At 35.7% G+C, this 12,422-nt stretch overlaps 1 protein-coding gene across 2 annotated transcripts in view; it reads right to left on the bottom strand.

The window, feature by feature from the left end:
* The window catches only part of LOC128625359 (salivary glue protein Sgs-3-like), a 57,596-nt gene extending 47,277 nt beyond the window's left edge, over positions 1-10,319 (bottom strand). The window contains exons 1-9 of one of the 2 annotated variants that reach the window (XM_053653593.1): positions 9,960-10,319; positions 9,811-9,888; positions 9,628-9,681; positions 9,481-9,531; positions 9,202-9,258; positions 9,010-9,063; positions 8,781-8,831; positions 7,570-7,653; positions 5,886-6,781 (exon numbers count right to left, since the gene is read on the bottom strand). In XM_053653593.1, the coding sequence (XP_053509568.1) occupies positions 6,690-6,781; positions 7,570-7,653; positions 8,781-8,831; positions 9,010-9,063; positions 9,202-9,258; positions 9,481-9,531; positions 9,628-9,681; positions 9,811-9,888; positions 9,960-9,984 (546 nt within the window). In that variant the 5' untranslated portion in view covers positions 9,985-10,319 and the 3' untranslated portion in view covers positions 5,886-6,689. Of the gene's footprint in view, positions 1-5,885; positions 6,782-7,569; positions 7,654-8,780; positions 8,832-9,009; positions 9,064-9,201; positions 9,259-9,480; positions 9,532-9,627; positions 9,682-9,810; positions 9,889-9,959 lie in introns of those variants that run through there. The other variant, XM_053653592.1, reaches the window with a different exon arrangement.
* Between the last annotated feature and the right edge of the window lie 2,103 nt (positions 10,320-12,422).

Raw genomic sequence — 12,422 nt, 5'->3', positions numbered from 1 at the left:
CTGTAATTACTCTAACTTATAACAATTTCTGTCTTGTTGTGTATTGTGATTCTGTCTTAATGACTTTCACCTCCAGTCTCCCTTCATAAATATGTTTAATATCAGAACTTATTTGATCAAACTGTGTAGTTAATACACACTGTATGCAGTGTCACACTGAAATATCTGGACTTTTGAAAACAAGAGGAAATGCTGCTATTAGAATATTTAATAGCTGTCAAATGACTAAAATTAGTTTAACGCAAGTCTAAAGAAATGCACAAAATGTTTAAAAAAATGAACAAGTGAATTTTAGAAATATCTTGAATGAAGTCAAATTTATTCACATTTTCTTTTTATGAAATTACAGGAAACCGAATATAAGATTATTAAAGCTATTTTTGGATTTTCGTCTTTGTCATATCACAGCAAACCAGTGACTACATTTCCCATCCTGCACTGCGGCCTACAAACATGGCCGCCATGGACTGCAATTCCCAGAACACTCATTCATTCTAATCACGCACACCTGCATCCGATCTCACACACAATCACACCACCTTTAAAAGGACTTTCTAGGCATTCACTCCTTGAGAAGTATTAGTGTTATCACTGTATCAAGCGTCTATACCCTGGTCCATCGTCCCGTCCCGTCTCCTCTCCTCTCGTCTCGTCTCCTCTCGTCTCGAGCCTATACCTATTTGTAGATCGTCTCACCCATTGGCTGTTTTTTCGACCACGCTATTGTCGCATGATTTGGATTTGTCTGCCTGCCTCTCTTTATTAAAAGTCTTTATCTGCACTTGCGTCCTAACCTTCATTACAAGGATCATGTGACCGTCTTCCTTTGGCAGATAATTTGTCTTTTTTCTTGATCTTTTGTTAAATGAGCAAAATGGTCTGACAACAGAAAATTTAAAACTTGAAATTAGTCTTTAAAAAAGTCTAGAAGCAGGTTTGTTTTATTGTAATGATAAATTTGACTGTATTCAAGATCATTCCCACTTGCCAAGATGTCATTAGCGTGATCTATTTGCGTGTACATCTCTCTTTAGTGTTAGTACATGAAATAAAACTGGGGGAAATGCAGACAGGTTCTTTATACACATCATTATTCATTTATCCTGTGGTTCAGATAGCAAAGCTTTTATTATGCTGGATTATTTTGTAAAATGAGCTGGTTCATGCGTGTAATCAGACCGATGCTTTGTAATAAAGGTAACATCAGCTAAGTTTAAACCTTGACATCTTGAACTTATAGAAGTGCATTTAGTGATGATTTTTTATAAATGCACAATCGGACATATCTGAGACGCATCACTACAACAGCTTCACATTAAGCGCTAAGTGGAACAATATTAAACATCTGGATATTAAATGCTTAGCAATGTTTTTTACTTAATATCTGGAGAAAGATCATTTTTGATCAGAAGAAAACCCAAAACGGTCCACCTGAAAACTCCACAGTGTCTCCATACGTAGCTGAAGTAAAGCTACATTTAATATACATATAAATATGTATGAATGCTTCATAAATGAAAACAAACCTTGAGAAAGAGAAAATTAGGAGGACAGACCGTACCATTTCTCATACAGAGTGAGACCACAGACGAGACAGAGATCTTTCTCACACCAGCTCACAGGAAAACCACGGCTTACCATAAAAATACACCTGTCATTTCAGCTCAGTTTTTTTTACTTTGTCCTGAGCACATGAGGTTTAAATATCCACCACCATCACCTCAACACGCTCACAGTCCTGTGAGAACAAAACGTTTGTATTTTTTATAGACCAGTACAGAAAGCTGACACTCAGCAAGATGTTTATTACGTTATAGATGAAGAAATCTGCAAAATCACAAATACATCAATTAATAAAAATCATTTATACAATGTGCAGTTCACAAAGAGGCAAAACTGTAGCGACTACATCAGTACGTTAACCATGAGTAAAGAATAAACACTCTGTGTTGTGCTGTTTTGGGAAAATAATCAACAACAGGTTGGTGAGATGAAGCCGACTTACAGTTACTAACCCACATTTGAATCTTTTCGTCTAACAGTGCGTCCCCAAGTGTTTTTTCCTCTTTAAAAATGGAACTTATTAAAAATGAGACTTTTTATTTATTTATTTTCATCCATTTATAGCTTCAGCTTTACTGTTACAAAGCTCTGACACTGGAGATTCCTTCCATAAATCATATATAAACACATCCTTACATAAAACTTCTCCATATCAACAGTTAAAACAAAAAATCATCCCAGTGAATGAGCGGTTACTATAGAAACGATAACGTATTACAAAGAGTGCTTTAATATAAACCTGTGATTTGCAGCTGTGCTACAGTCAGAGCTGCTGTTATAGAAAACTAATCAACACCTTCTGACCAATCAGAGTCCAGAACTCAGCAGCACTGTGGTATAAATAGGAAGTTTCTTGAAGAAGGGGGCGGTTGTGGCTCAGGTGGTAGAGCGTGCTCTCCACTAATTGGGTTGGCGGTTTGATTCCCGGCCCACATGACTCCACGTGCTGAAGTTTCCTTGGGCGAGACACTGAACCTCAAGTTGCTCCCGATGGCAAGTTAGCACCTTGCATGGCAGCTCTGCTACCATTGGTGTGTGTGTGTGAATGGGTGAATGAGACACGGTGTAAAGCGCTTTGGATAAAAGAGCTATATAAGTGCGACATTTACCATTTAAGTTACAGAATGTATATTTTGACAGGACAATGAGATAAATAACAAAAAATGGTCAAAGAGTGATTATGACATTTTATGATGAAAGGTTCCAGGTGATATTAGTTCAAAACTTTGCGTCTTTCTTATTGCAATATAAAAAGTCTCTGACAACTGTTTATTTATGAATTATTTTATAACAGCTTTTGGATGCTCTTTCACTGTAATGTATTTTATTTTATCTGTGATATTTAAGGAACATCTGTGAAACATACACTAAATGCCTTGTTGCTTCAGACTACAATGTTTTTGTCTTTACTGCTTTGTTTCACACTACGGGTGTGCAAACTTTTGCACGGTCACGCATTAGGTATGAAATCGACACCTGGGCGTTCAGTGAAGTCTCTCCTGCCCTCTAGCGGACACATTCCGGTACTGCAGAACAGTTCTGTGGTTCATTTATGTCAAGTCCTAGGCTGTACATGTTTGTTTAGATAGCAGCGGCGTCATTAGGAGAGTTTGTGCGGTTTAAACCTCTGATGTTTTGCGAATATTATTTGTGTTAATATCATCTTGTTCTGGTATTTAAAAGGCCTTCATTTGCAAACCAGCGCGTCGCCTTTTTAACGTCATACGGTTTGTTGTTGTTGGTGGGACATCAATTAACGTTGCACCCCAGGAAACGCGGACTGGTCACGTGATCGGCTTAACGCGCATTTTAATGAACCGTTTATATTTTATATGAATCTAGAGATAGAAGAAGTGACATCATGCATGAATAAACATCACCTTTAAGTTATTACACCCCTTTACATCACTTTAAGAGATAAGGCCGCAATTTTCACCCCAAACTAGGCTAGTTTTGAAGAAAGGCTGTGGATGGAAAAAAGCAAGATTCAGAAACTGCTGTAGGAGTGTAATATAATAATAATAATAATAATAATAATAATAATAATAATAATAATAATAATAATAATAATAAAGTGTTTCCTTTGCACAGGTAGCAATACAATTACAGTTTTATTTATTTTATTATGAGGAGTAGTCAGTGTGTTTTAGCACATTTATTCAGTTTCCACTTTAGTAAGTGTCTATTTATAAGGTTTATAATGGAAACTGACATATCCAGTATGTTTGTCATAATAGCATAATAACATGTTGACATGATGTGATTCTACGAAGTGGGTGGAACTTATTATTTTTTTTAAATAGATGCAAATAATTGTTTGCAGCACACCAGTCAGTGCTAGCATAGCGCTCAGGTTTATTTCTGACTCGTGGCTTTTCTCTTTCAGCTGGTGAAACTTATTCATGAAGCACCTGTAAAACCATCAGCTCTTTATTAATCTGGACTCAGTCTTGAGCTCCATTCAGTGACATCGCAGTTACAAGCCAACTTCTAAGTTATAATTCTAAATGTTAGTTATACATATTGATTACACTTTATCAATGAATTCTATAATTATAACCTTTACTGGACTAGATTTATTGATTTATTTATTTTATTTGAAGGGGTAGGAAAACCCCTAAATCATATGTTTTGATGCTATAAAAAAAGTCTTAAATACAACAATTATCCATCAGCTTGAAAAATGAACCGATTGTGTTTAATAACATTGTGTTGTTTGACATGCTGTTGTGTATTGTGATTCTGTCTGACTGACTTTCAGTAGTTCACCTGCACCATCACTGCACCACCGCCAGTGTCTCTTCATAAAGATGTTTAATATCAGTACTTATTTTATCCACTAGGGGGAGCCAACACGCTGCATTCATTCTGCATTTATTCATCTTCAGTATCAGTTCACTTCATTTTGGTCAGCATCACCACGGCTTAAAACCCTCATAGCATCTCATCTTAGTTTTTATATGGGAAAAATGAATAATATTCTTGAATTGGACTTTTTTTCTGGAAATGTATAAATGGATCATTCTCATCCAGTGCTGATTCTTTCTCATCCACTTTGGTCTGAGGATAAAAATGACTGTAGTCTTCTGGACATGGATCCCATTCTTCTCACAGGTCACTCTCATCTATGCATTAAATAATAGCCAATCAATACAACTCTCCTGAAGACAGACGTCCAACTCCTCTCTTTACCCACTCTGCAAGACTGTAAAGGGTGCATCATCACGAGATTACATCATCAGCATATAGAGAAATTAAACCTGTCATTTGCTGACTCATCGCTCATTTCTGACAGTATTCCTGCTATTTTCAGCTGCTGTTCTGTCACTTATATCACTACTGGTTTCTAGACTGTTCCGTTAGCCCTGGTACACTAATAGACTGGTGTAAACTGACCAATTTTTGATTATTTGTTTAAATCAAGCATTTTAGATCAAAATTTGTAGACTTTACAAGTGTGCAAATAAATCTAGACAATCTGAAGATCGGTTCAGTTTCCTGACTCATCTTTGCTGAAATTCTAACAGACAGCATGATTTTATTATATATTTTTTATTATTTCACTAAGGCATGAATGGCACAAATATCAGTACTTCATTTATAGACTAGGGAGAGCCAACATTCATTCATTTAATCCTGACTATGATTACAGAACTGTCCTCACTGTTCCTTCTTCTCTGGTTTAACGGCAGTATTTATTTCACCCCCTAGGGGGAGACAACGCCCCAGAATCTGCTCAGTAAAGTTTTCTTTATTATTTTTTATTTTTTTTATCCTGATTTGTAGACACTACAAGTGTGCAAATAAATCTAGACAATCTGAAGATCGGTTCAGTTTCCTGACTCATCTTTGCTGAAATTCTAACAGACAGCATGATTTTATTTTATTTTTTTACTATTTCACTAAGGCATGAATGGCACAAACACTTTAAATAAATATAGAATTCACATTAGGTAAGGGTTTAATATTTATGACACAGTATGTTGTCAGGTTCTTTGATACAGTAGACCTTTAAACTGTCAGTGCTGGAAATTTATTCACAGAAAACCACACATTACGAACAAAACCACACATTATGATCAAAATATCAGAATGCAGAAGCAGAACATTAACCACCGTACACAGACAAGATACAAGACAATAAATAGACGCTGTACAAGTGAACCAGGTACAATAAGTATAACACAACACAACACAGCAAACTTTTTCTTTGACCCATCACTCCACATCATCACTGCATCACCTCCAGGCTTCCCTCATGAAGATGTTTAATATCAGTACTTCATTTATAGACTAGGGAGAGCCAACATTCATTCATTTAATCCTGACTATGATTACAGAACTGTCCTCACTGTTCCTTCTTCTCTGGTTTAACGGCAGTATTTATTTCACCCACTAGGGGGTGACAACGCCCCAGAATCTGCTCAGTAAAGTTTTTATTATTATTATTTTTTTTTTTAAATTTCTGCATAGTTGGATTAACTTCAACACAATTACTTCAGTTCCATAATACCGAGTGAGCTGTTTTAAAGTAGTTATTTACTGGCATTAATATCTCCAAAACATTTAAGATGTCATGTTGAGTAAATCTGTAAATAAGTATTCATTAGTACATTAGTTTATATACAGTAAATGAGGACAGATGATTTCCCATGTGATTATAATATAATGTTGTGCATGTACAGATTCTTTAAGGAAAAAACAAAACCCATTGATTATCACATAAACAACTGTGACTGTTCTAGATTTAAGAATACATGTACATGTTAAATAAATAATTACAGATGTGATCCTGCCTCAAATATAAAAATAAAACAACAACAAAGCAACAACAACATCCACACAGATAGGCTGTATAAGAAGATAAAAGATAAAGAAGCAATACCCGGATGATTCAAAGTGCATCTCTGATTAAATGATTTATTGTGCGTTTCAAATTCAACAGTAAAATAGTTCACCCTGCAGATTTCCTTTAGAAAACACACGGTTCATGATAAAGGCAGACTGTGAAAAGCATTCATGAGAATCAAATGAATTGTTAGGAACATTTGTGTTATTTAACAAATAAGAGTTTATTGAGTTCAGACTTTAAACTGAGACCGAAGACAGAAGCTGTTCAGTGTCCATCATTCAGAGGAAGCTGAAAGGAGCTGTGTTTCCTGTGAGAACTGCTGAGAGGAGAGTGTGTACATCACCTCTGTGTAAACCTCATCACCGTCTGCAGGGGGAACAGTTCACACACACATTCAGCTTTAACTGCTAGTAAAAAAAAAAAAAAAACTGCAGTGCTTTGAAATACAAAGTATTTAAAAGAAAGTTTCTTTCACACCAGTAGATGTTTAATTACATACAGTGCTGTTTTATTTCTTTTATTATGATTAAGTGAATTTAATAAATTGTGGCTGGACTTTTCAGTGTAAAAAAAAACATTTTAAATGATTTATTAAAACTTCATAAAGCTGATTGGTGTTCACCTGTAAATCTGTCGAGACCTAACATCACAGAGCCAATCAACAGAGACACAACAACAGGAGACATTTCACACGGTAGTCATTTATGATAACACAGAAGGTTACTGTATATCTTTATAAGATTTCTAAAGGAAACTGGCATCTATGTCATAATGTCACATGAGCTAACATTTACAGCAGAAAACAGCTTTTCAGTGATATATGACGTGATTGTGTGAAGTGGGTGGAGCTTCTTCAGAGCTCACAGTTTCTAATTATTTATTTATTTATTTATTTTGTCGTTTATGGCTTTTGGACTTTTCCAGCTTGGTAACTTACATCTGCTGAAGATAATCCACACAGATATACACGGCTATTAGATGCTTAGATGTGATAAAATCAGGATTTAATAACATGATTTAACGCAGTTCAGCTGAACACAATAAATTTCTAACCTCTCAGTCTTCTGCTTGTCTAAGAAACAAAAACACGTTCAGTCATGTCACAATTATCAACACAATCAAGATTTTGCTAAAAGATGAAGTTAAAGACTTACTGCTACACACGCAGAGACAGAAGCTCATCAGTCCAGCCAGTAAAACACACACACCGGTGACTGACAGTACGGTAGGCAGCGATCCTGAATAAAATGAAAACAGTCTGTGTTAATATTTGATAAGATATTGGATCATTAGATCATTAACAGTTCCTGACTGTTGGACGGGGCTCTTACAGTAAAATACTGAGAGACGAGGTGGTGTGATGAAGTGCAGTTACTGTTAACACTCCGACGTTCCCCCAAGTGACCACAGCAACGTGCCAGCAATTACAATATTTATTTATTAATGACGGACAGCTAGTACTTTTTTCCATTTTTAGTTACAGTTAGTGTTGTGGAATGTCTGCAAAACAGAAACTTTCTGAATGTTTTATATTAAGAACTTTTGGTTCCTGTAGCGTGCAGTCAGTCAGGTCCTCTGGGTGTTTTAAGAAGTTGTTTTTTTGCAGTTGTAGGAACATTAACACTAACGTTGCCATAATGTGAGAAGCATCCAAGGAAAATTATAAGGCCAAACTTTACGACACATCTTCCTGAACATTCTTTTTGTAATGTTACAATTCATCTTGTTGCATACATTATTAAACATTCGTATGTGTTCTGTTAGCTGGGTAAATCCCTGAATCCTCCAAATATCACAGAACAACACAGGGTATCTTGGTTTGAACGAACATTTCAGAACCGTTAGCAATCAACAAAATGTTAAGTTCACAAATGATGATGATAAATACAATGCCGGTTCGTAGATGTGATATTAATGATATATCAGAATGATGTACTTTTAGGAGAATCCTGCTGTTGGTAAAAAAAAAAAAAACAACAACAACAAAACAACAACCTCATAAATACCCTGATGATAATTAAGCTGCACACTATAGTTCACTATACTGCCGCATAGAAGTTGTTCTTATAAACTGTATGCTATATAAGTTGGGGGTTTGGCGGGGATTGGGGTGAAATATAAGCTATAAATATGCTGAAGGAACAGGAGGTTATTTATAATCCAAACAGAGTTATATCACGCTGATATTTTTCTAGGTGGGATTAATAATTTAAAATAACAAATTTGTATTGTTACTCAGTAGTTTTTGGGCCACATGTGGTGTTTACAATCGAAGCTACAGAGAGAATTACAATCTATTCAATATAAAAAAGATCATATCGTAACTGAAAGATATAAACAGTGGTATCTGAAGAAATGGACTCACCTGTAGATTTATCTTTAGGTGTGGTTTGCGATGTTGATACAGTAGACAACGCTAACAAAAGGAAAAGCAAATACATGTAAAGAATTAAAATAATTAATAATAATAAATAAGAAAATTATTGTTGTACATCTGTAGAAATTAGAACGAATAATCTAATAATACAATTCAAAATCGATAGATAATGTACATTAAATGCCGATTATAAAATGTTTTTTTATTAAAAACTAACCGGAATCAGTTTTCTCTTCAGTTGTGGATGACCGTGTTGGTGGAGAAGACAAATCTAACAAAAAAAGGCAAAATCTGAGATCAACGTTTAGACTAATTTACTGTACTGCAGGAAATAAACATGATAAATGGGCTTATTTAAATTCTAGGTGCTAAGTGTGCTATCACTGTTATATATGAGTTAGTGACTCACTGTTAGGAGCACTGGTTGTGTTGTGATGATGATTTTGTGTAACTCTGGTACTTTCAGCTACAGGAAAGAATTCTCCGGTTATAACTGATATGAATAATATAAATCCATGAATGGACATTCTCATAGTAAAACCGCACAAAGTTCACTCCAGCAATATACACTACAGTATATAACAAGTCGAATGCATTAACTGTTACAGCAGGAACTGTTTTAAAGGTGTGTGTCTGGTGTTTAAGTGTTTCTAGTTTCATAGTAAGACCTACTACACAGTAAACTTACGAGTCGCTGTGAGTCTTGTGGTGATCGGAGGAGTTGAAAAAACTGGAGAAGCTTAAAACAAATACACAACATATAATAAAGGACATAATAAATAAAGTGTTATTATTTAAAAGGACTAAACAGTGGTGGATGAAGGAGTAAACTGACCTGCTGTAGATTCCTCCGTAGCTGTGGATGGTGGCATCGTTACCAGACTCAAATCTGATTGACACAAATATTTACATAAACTACACACACTGATTTTTTTGTGTTCCTACAGTAAAACAATGACCAAAGTAAAATGAACACCACAAAATTCTAATGTAATGTAATTAAAACTGAGTCACTAACCTGCACTGGGTTTCTCTTCAGGAGTGGATGCCTGAGTCGTTGTTGTTGTTGTTGATGTTGTCATGGAAGTAAAAAAATCTGACAAAAGATGAAATGAAAATAAGGTGTAAAGTAATGGAACTATACATAATTTGTTTATTATAACTTACGTATCATGTTGTGTTTATCACTCATTAGAGAGCGAGCAGTTGGGTCAGAGATCAGTGAATAATCACAGCTCACTTCACGACTCTTTACTGACTGCAGACGATTAAACAGATCATTTTTCTCTGCTGTAAATCTACAAACTGCCTTCTGAGATCCTGTCTTTACATAAGGCTGAGGATTTTCTCCAGTGTAGAGATTACAGCTAAAATCAGCAGTTACTGACTCTGACCCTGATATTTCACATAAAAATCTGAATTCATCAAGCTGACCATCATGACTGACGCTTAGTCTCGGTTTCTGATCTGCAGAGGAATAAATAAAATCAATCAATTAATAAATTACACCAAAAATAGCATTAAGGAACATGAATGTAATTTTATGATTCATGCAGATATTAATACACAGAATGCACATATATTATAAAGATACACGTAATGTAGAGCTTACTCAGCACTGTGACTGGAGCTGGGAGAGAGTGAGGAGAAGCAGTACGAACAGAGTTATCCACAACGTAGAAACAAGTAATATGAAGTGTTCCAGGAGAACTTCGTCCTGTCCACCTGATCAGTTCAGAACCAGTGACTGAGAGCTGACATGATGGAGAGAGTTTTAGATTTGTGTTGTCTCTCTCTGGGTAGAAATGACACTGACGCACTTTAACATTGTCTGGAACATGACAGTGAATCTGCACTGATCCTCTCTCTGTGAGAACTTCAGGAGTCACGGACAGCCGGGGCTGAGGAACATCTACAACCACACACACACACACACACACACACACACACACACACACACACACACACAGTCCAGGACAATGTCAGTCACTGATTCCTGAATGAAGTGTTGAAACTGATTCCTGTTGAAACTCTTTCCATGTGTGTAAACGCACAGGTAGGATTTTAGAACGCTCAGAGTACATTTGTATTCATATTTGTTTTCCTACATATCATATCCAGAACAGGATCACACATTCATGTTTGTTTTAAATCTAAAGAAGTAACACATTAAACTGTAACGTGTCTATTTTAATCTCTAGATGTATTTGAGTTTTGGGAATTAAACTGTGATACTTAAAGAAATAAATTAACCAAAAATTGATTCCTCTTTAGTCACTAAATAAACTACACACATAAAATATATTGTGAAAAAAAAGGAATATGTAATATAAAATAAACACATCTTACATGTGTAACATAATGCACATTAAACTTCAGTTATATAAAAAAAGTGTAACAGAACTAAACAGCAGTAAATAAAATAAAATGAACTCACATGCAGTGGATTTCTCAGTAGTGATGGACGGCTGTGTTGGTGTAGGAAAGAAACCTGATGAAAAACACGTAAATAAATTCAAACACAATTCACAGGTAGAAAAGTATTTAAAAACAAATATAAGTAATTTGATTTATTATAACTTACGAATCATGTTGTATTTATCACTCATTAGAGAGCGAGCAGTCGGGTCAGAGATCAGTGAATAATCACAGCTCACTTCACGACTCTTTACTGACTGCAGACGATTAAACACAGCGTCTCTCTGTGCTGTAAAAATACAAACCTTCCCAGATTTTCTCTTTTGAGATGTTTGGTTTAGGAAAAGCTGAGGATTTTCTCCAGTGTAGAGATTACAGCTAAAATCAGCAGTTACTGACTGTGACCCTGATATTTCACACACAAATCTGAATTCATCAAACTGATCATCATGACTGACGCTTAGTCTCGGTTTCTGATCTGCAGAGGAATAAATAAAAGATATAAATAAATATATAGCACTATAATGGATGTGTAGAAAAGAGGTATTAACTGTTACAGACGTTCATGTTGTGGTAATAAATTCAAGTGTGAATTAGAAACATGATTAAAGCAGACAGTAATAGACATCAAATGTAATGTAGAGCTTACACCGCACTGTGACTGGAGCTGGGAGAGAGCGAGGAGAAGCAGTACGAACAGAGTTATCCACAGCGTAGTAACAAGTAATATGAAGTGTTCCAGGAGAACTTCGTCCTGTCCACCTGATCAGTTCAGAACCAGTGACTGAGAGCTGACATGATGGAGAGAGTTTTAGATTTGTGTTGTCTCTCTCTGGGTAGAAATGACACAGAGACACTTTAACATTGTCTGGAACATGACAGTGAATCTGCACTGATCCTCTCTCTGTGAGAACTTCAGGAGTCACGGACAGCTGGGGCTGAGGAACATCTACAACCACACACACACACACACAGTCCACTTAATACACACACTGAACATAAAACTGAACATGCAGAAGTATCTCTCAAAATCTCTAGAATTATTTGTAAACATCTATTAGAACAAATCACTGAACTCACAGCACCACAATAACGACTCACATTGAGAGTTAATGTCCAGAATCAGATGGAAGAAGAACAGGAGGACGAGCAGCGCCATTTCACAGCTCCTGGATGAAGTGAAAGCATCGAGACATTCGTTTCAAGAGTAAT

Source organism: Ictalurus furcatus, chromosome 21 (genome assembly GCF_023375685.1).
Source record: "Ictalurus furcatus strain D&B chromosome 21, Billie_1.0, whole genome shotgun sequence".
Taxonomy (NCBI): Eukaryota; Metazoa; Chordata; class Actinopteri; order Siluriformes; family Ictaluridae; genus Ictalurus; species Ictalurus furcatus.
This window is presented reverse-complemented; position numbering and strand designations above follow the sequence as displayed.